We start from the raw sequence: 6,280 nt of genomic DNA, 5'->3' as shown, positions 1-6,280 counted from the left end.
GGTACAGCCCACGAGCGAAGAATGACTTTTACATTTAGTAATGGTTGAAAAAACTCAGAAGACTATTTTGTGACATACGAGACGGGTAGAAAATGCAAGCGTCAGTGCCTATTAATGAAGCTTATTTTATTTTTGTGTATTTGTGTCTGGCTGCCCTGGGCCTTGGTCGCTGCGCAAGGGCTTTCCTGTAGCTGGGGCGAGCGGGGGCTTCTCGCCGCAGCGGCTTCTCTCGTTGTGGAGCAGCAGGCTCTGGAGCACGTGAGCTTTGTCAGTTGTGGCGCAACGGGCTTAGTTACCCCTTGGCATGTGGGATCCTCCCAGACTGGGGATCGAACCTGTGTCCTCTGCGTTGGCCGGTGGATTCTTAACCGTTGGACCACCAGGGAAGTCTGAAATATTTCGCTGTAGTGATTCCATTCCACTTTCAGTTTTAGCATATGTAAGTATGTTACCCAGTTTAAAATACTGAGGATCTGATTCTGATACAACTAAGAGAGAAACACGGAAAACAGGACCCTAAGTCCGTGCGAAAGTGTTATTGGCTGAAAAGGTTAGGAGGCGAAGCATCTGCCGTGATTCAGCTAATCAGTCTCACCTGGTTCAGTGAATGCTTTGTCTGCCAGAAGCACTCTGTAGCATCCTACTTTAGTGATCTTTCAGGCAGCAACAGGCTAAAGTATCCCTACAAGGAGTTGCTTTTTCCTAATTAAAAAAAAAATAGCTCCAAGTCCCCTGAGAGATATTAGTCCGAATTTATTCTGTTTTAAAATGCTCAGTTGTGGTCATTTGTTACATAAGCTACAGGAAATAAGCATGCCTGGTAAAGACTCCTCCAGCCTCTGCCCAGGGAGCTGGGGAGGGGGGTGTCCCTGACTGTGTGTGTGTGTGAGTGTGTGTGTGTGAGTGTGCACACGCTTAGTGGTGTCCGACTGTTCACAACCCTGTGGACTGTAGCCCGCCAAGCTCGTCTGTCCGTGGGATTTTCCAGGCAAGAATACTGCAGTGGGTTGCCATGCCCTCCTCCAGGGGATCTTCCCGACCTGGGGATCGAACTCGCATCTCTTGCATCTCCTGCATCAGCAGGCGGGTTCTTTGCCGCTAGCACAATCTGGGAAACCCAGTGCGTGTAGCTTCACCTTTTCTCCAGGTTTCAGGACGAGCTTCGCCTCTGCTCTGTCTTATCTGGAGCCACCACGTGCAACCCCGGGGTTGGTTCGTTCTAGGATGGAGGATACTAAGCTTTCATCTGTTCGTCTGTTTACTGTTAACCTGCAACTTCGTGCCAGGCTCCGGATTTGCTGAAAAGTATGGTGGCTCAGACAGTAAAGAACCCCCTTGCCAATGCAGGAGACCCAGGTTTGATTCCCAGACTAGGAAGATCCCCTGGAGAAGGCCATGGCAACCCAGTCCAGTATTCCTGCCTGGAGAATCCCATGGACAGAGGAGCCTGGCGGGCTGCCGTCCCTGGGGTCACAAAGTCTGGCACGACTGAGCGACGGAACTGCAACAGCCGGTTGCCATATTTTGTTTCCGGGCCGAATGGCTCTGTGTTTAGTTTCCTTCTTCTGCGTCCTCCTGGCTCTCGCCCAGTCAGACCGCAGGGAGCCAGGTCTGAAAGGGCAAACGTCCCCTTGGCAAAGGGAGCTGATACGCGCCTCTGGGGGCACGGGGGTTGGGCAGCAGAGTGGACGGGAGCGGACTGGAATGGAGCTGTCTGACCAGGCTGGAGGGAGTCATCCTGATGGCCCCCGGTCGTCCCGGCCTCCCCGGCCACCCTGGCTCTCCTGGTTACCCCCACCTGGGTCCCCTCATCCAGCCCCCTTGGTCAGCCTTGCTGCCCTGTTTACTACCCTGGCCTGAGTGTGCCCTGGGCTCCGTGAGTCCGAAGCGGAGTTCCTAAGTCAAGGACGGGCACAGCCTTGCCCTGGAAAATGAGGCCTAGGTGATGTAAGAGCCACATCAGTCCCGGCCTTACCTGGGATGGAAGCTCCTCCTCTGAGATCCCACGAGTCCCCGTGCGGGCTGACATCTTTTACCTGACCCTTGGTGGATCCAGGGACAGGATGGAGAGGGCCTGGGATGGCTCAGGCAGGGCTGGGCTATGCCCACCCAGCTCTAACGCAGCTCGGGTCTCCTCCGCAGAAGGCCCCGGGATGACACTTCTCAGCGCTTGCTGATAGATGGAGGCCAGACCAGCACACAGCAGCCTGGTGGGGGCGGGGAGGTGGCTGTCTCCACTTTACAGATGAGAAGACAGCTCTGCGAGGACAGAAGGTCCCCACGGAGGTGATGGTGGAGCCAAGTCTCAAAGCCAGAGCCAGTCCTTTCCCCGCCCCCGATCGCTGTGGTCCCTCAGTGAGGGCGGGGCCTTCCCGCCTTCTCATCCCACTTTGCCGTCACCCAGGACTGACTCCTGCATGGGAGGCGGGACTCAGGAACCACAAGCCCACTCACTGCAGTGGTGGGTTTAATTCTCAAAGTTACAACTCCATCCAATTCTGACTTGTTTACAAGTCATACACCTTAACAGATAAGGATACAGAAAGCTTGAAAGTCACAGAAAGAGAAGATGCACCACACGAACAGCGAGACAAGAAAGCTGATGGAGCTGCGATAATATCAAATAGACTGTAAGGAACTGACACCTCTCGATTCACGAGGGCAGCTTCATATTTTACCACTCAAGCTCCAATTCCCCAGGATAGAACACCCCTAAGCTCGTACGCTCCAAATAACACAGCCTCAAAACAGATAAAGCAAAGAAGCAGCCCATGCGCAAGCTTGCTTGTTCATTCTGGAAGTCAGATTTTGGTGACGGATGGCAGTCTTTGCCATCAGCCTTCGGCAAGGTTGTAAAGAATCAGGCCTTCCTCTTCGGGAGTTTACCCTACAGAGGGGAGAAAAAAAATATCACATATGCATGAAACAGCCGAAGACCAGTGGTCGGCTCCGGGTGAGGATGGTGTGGGTTATGTGCTATGGACATCAACAGGCAGACACACACATCACTCACTTTCTTTCACTTGTGCCTACATGAATGCCAAGGCTCCCATCTGGGCATGGGGGAGGGCCCTCATGGAGTGTGTCATTTGAGGAGGGCCCTCTCGGAGATCAGAGAAGGCAATGGCAACCCACTCCAGTACTCTTGCCTGGAAAATCCCATGGACGGAGGAGCCTGGTAGGCTGCAGTCCATGGGGTCACGAAGAGTTGGACATGACTAAAGTGACTTAGCAGCAGCAGCAGCTCTTGGAGATGAGTATGGACTGGAGCCATCTGGGTTACCACCCTACCCCACGATCGTGGCTGCTGTTCCCTGGGCCCCCAGGCCTGCCTGCCCAGCGGCACATTCCACAAACATGTCCTGGGCCCCTCTCTTTGTCGGGCATTGTCCTCGGTGTGGAGCACAGCTGTGACCCAGATGGACACAGTCCCTCTTGGTGAGCCTGTAGTACACAGCGGGGAGCCCACAGGGCAAGTGGAGTTGGGTGGGAGGTCCAGAGGGGTGTGTGTGCTGTATTATTTTATGTAAGGCAGTCAGGAAAGGTCTCTCTGAAGAGGTGACACTTGAGTGATGACCTGAAGGAAATGAGGGAGAGAGCTCTGCACGCAGCTGGGGGAGGAGCATTCTGGGTAGAGAGAACAGCAGGTGCAAAGGCCCTGAGGCAGACTGGAGCTGGTGGGCGGGGTTGCAGGAGGGGTGGTCAGAGGGCACGGAGCTGGGTGGGGGAGACCATTGCTGCCCAGGGGTCCATGCAGAGGAGGCAGAAGAGCCCCAAAGGAGTGAGTGGATGAAGCCAGGGTGCACCTGTGAGCACCCCGTGAGCATTGACACTCGACCTGCTCGAGCTGCTGTTAAATGCCCGTTTAAATGTTAAACACCACCTATTAAATGCCTGCTGTATGCGTGGTCCATGCAGGGTGCCCGCTGCTGCAGAGTGTGGCTGAGCAGAAACCGCCTGCCCTTGTGACTCTTGGTGAGCACGGACCCAGCGGGGTGGCAGTCCCACCCCAGGCCTCTGTTTCTGGCCTGTAGGCCTCTGGGTGAACAGGGCGGCACAGGGACCCAGGGCCTTGATGGATCCCGTGGCTCCCAGGGCCCTGCCCCTCTCAGCCACCTCCGCACTCTGGCCGGGTCCAGGACCCTGGGGATCCCAGAGTGTCTGCCAGGTACGCTCCTCCGTCCACTTTGGGCCGCCCGCCCCGGTGCTGGCGCCACACACGCCTTCCCTCGCCCGTGGCCCACGGCCCGGTCAGCGCCATCTGTGCTGCTCCCGTGGGGCATTCGGGCTGCCCCTGCAGCCTGTCACCCGTTCTGGCACTCAGCTGCTGCGTGTCCAGTGAAGACACAGAACCACCAGGACTTCCCTGGCGGTCTCGTGGCTAAGGCTCTGCACTCGCCATGCAGGGGGCCCGGGCTTGATCCCTGGTCAGGGAACAAGATACTGCGTGCTGCAACTCAAAAACCCTGCGTGCCGCAGTGAAGATGCATGTGGAGAAAAAGATTCTGCAGCTGAGACCTGGGGCAGCCAAGGAAATCCGTGTTAAAAATAATACTGAACCACCTAGATACAATGGACACTGGCCCTCACCCTGAGCCCCCTGACCACTGTCCCAGTTGCCCTGCCTCTCCCGGGACCTCTCTGATGATCCAACAACTGAAGGGCTGGGATCTGGCGGTGGGGGGCACCCGCCAAAGCTGTGGGGTGGCTAACAGCTCTGTGCTGTTCACCTGACTGCTGTCAAGAGTTCCTGTGTCCCCGGGCCCGGGACCTCAGCTTCCTCCTCACTGCCTCGCACGCTCGCCACCCCCCCCTCCCCGCCCCCGCCCCGGGACCTGTGGCACAGCAGCTGTTTGCCTCTGGAGTGACTGCTGGATGCTGGGCTTGGGAAAGGGAGGGAGCTGGGCAGGGAGCCGCGGGGCAGGGCTCACATGGCTGGCATACGGTGGGCGGCTCGGGGCAGGGCTCCAGAGGCTCTCAGACCCTCACCTCGTCACTGGGGTCAGTGGAGGGCATCTCCCGCTCCTCCAGCTCAGGCTCCTCCTGCAGCACCCTGCTGAGCACGGCTCCCAGGGGCTCCCTCAGGCTCAAGCGGCCCCCACTGCCCACCAGGAAATAGATCATCGGTTTGGTGCTGCTGCTCACGGACAGAGAGAAGCAGGTGAAATGGCCGAAGAGAGTCTTCGCGCTCTGGGGCAGGTCCAGCCAGTAGAGCAGGAACCCAGAGATGCCGAGGGGCAGGGCGCAGGCGAGGAACACGAAGACGCAGAGCAGGACGGCCACGTAGAGGCGCGTGAGCGGCCGCTGCCACGGGGGCGAGCTCCTCTGCACCTGGATGCAGAGGGCCATGCCGGACAGGGCCATGATGGGTGTGAAGCTGACCAGGGTGAAGAAGTGCAAGACGGTCTCCGCCTTGGACCCCAGCCACGAGTGGGGATGCTCAGCCTCGTCATGGAAGTACCAGGCCGGCACGATGAGCAGGACGGCCAGCAGCCAGAACACGGCGCACACCGCAGCTGACAGGCGCCGGTGCCAGCAGCCCCGGTACCAGGTGGGGAAGAGGCCGGGGAGGCAGGACTGGGCACTGGCGGCTGTCAGCAGGCTCAGGCTCACGGTGTAGGCCAGGTACCCGGCGCTCCTCACCGCCCGGGGGCCCAGGCGGTGCATGTGGATCCCCCAGGAGCTGGCGCTCAGGACGGTCAGCGTGGCCGAGCAGAGGAGGAAGAGGAGGTCAGCCACGGCCAGGTGGAGCAGGTAGATGCCCAGTGGGCCCCTCCGCCGCTGGAAGCCCAGCAGCCAGACCACCAGGCCGTTGCCCACGATGCCGCCCACGCAGGTGAACACGACCAGCGCATCCAGCACCTCCCGTACTGTGTCAGGGGGCGCCGGGGTGGGGCCTGGACTGCTGCTCCTGGAGCCGCTGCTGTTGAGAGTGTTCTCCATCCCTGCCAACAGTGGGGAGAGAGCTGAGGGCCACAGAGCTGGGGTCCCTGCAGCTCAGGTACCCCCCACCCCCAGGGAGTCCTCTGGTTATACCAGCTGCCACTCTTTGGAGCCATCGCTGGCCACACCAGGCCACCTTCCCTCATTCCTAATTCAGGTTACGTGCTCCCGGCTCTGGGGCAGGCCAGGGTCCGTTTCTGTTGCTGGATGTGATGGTGGCCAAGCTCGGGGCAAGGCTCCGAGTCCCCAGGCTTGGCCGTCGGTACCTGCTGCAGGCCTGGCCTCCACCCTGCTGGGGGCGGTCCCTCAGAGCCTCTGAGTGGCTACTACTCCCGGG

At 58.9% G+C, this 6,280-nt stretch overlaps 1 protein-coding gene across 1 annotated transcript; it reads right to left on the bottom strand.

The window, feature by feature from the left end:
- Positions 1 to 4,977: 4,977 nt before the first annotated feature.
- LOC104987058 (mas-related G-protein coupled receptor member D-like) lies at positions 4,978 to 5,943 on the bottom strand. The gene has a single exon (XM_010837820.1). It carries the CDS (start codon positions 5,941 to 5,943, stop codon positions 4,978 to 4,980), a length of 966 nt encoding a protein of 321 aa, XP_010836122.1.
- Positions 5,944 to 6,280: the final 337 nt, after the last annotated feature.

Source organism: Bison bison, unplaced genomic scaffold, assembly GCF_000754665.1.
Source record: "Bison bison bison isolate TAMUID 2011002044 unplaced genomic scaffold, Bison_UMD1.0 scf7180017864080, whole genome shotgun sequence".
NCBI lineage: Eukaryota > Metazoa > Chordata > Mammalia > Artiodactyla > Bovidae > Bison > Bison bison.
Note: the sequence above shows the minus strand (reverse complement) of the source record. Positions and strands in the feature narration are given on the sequence as shown.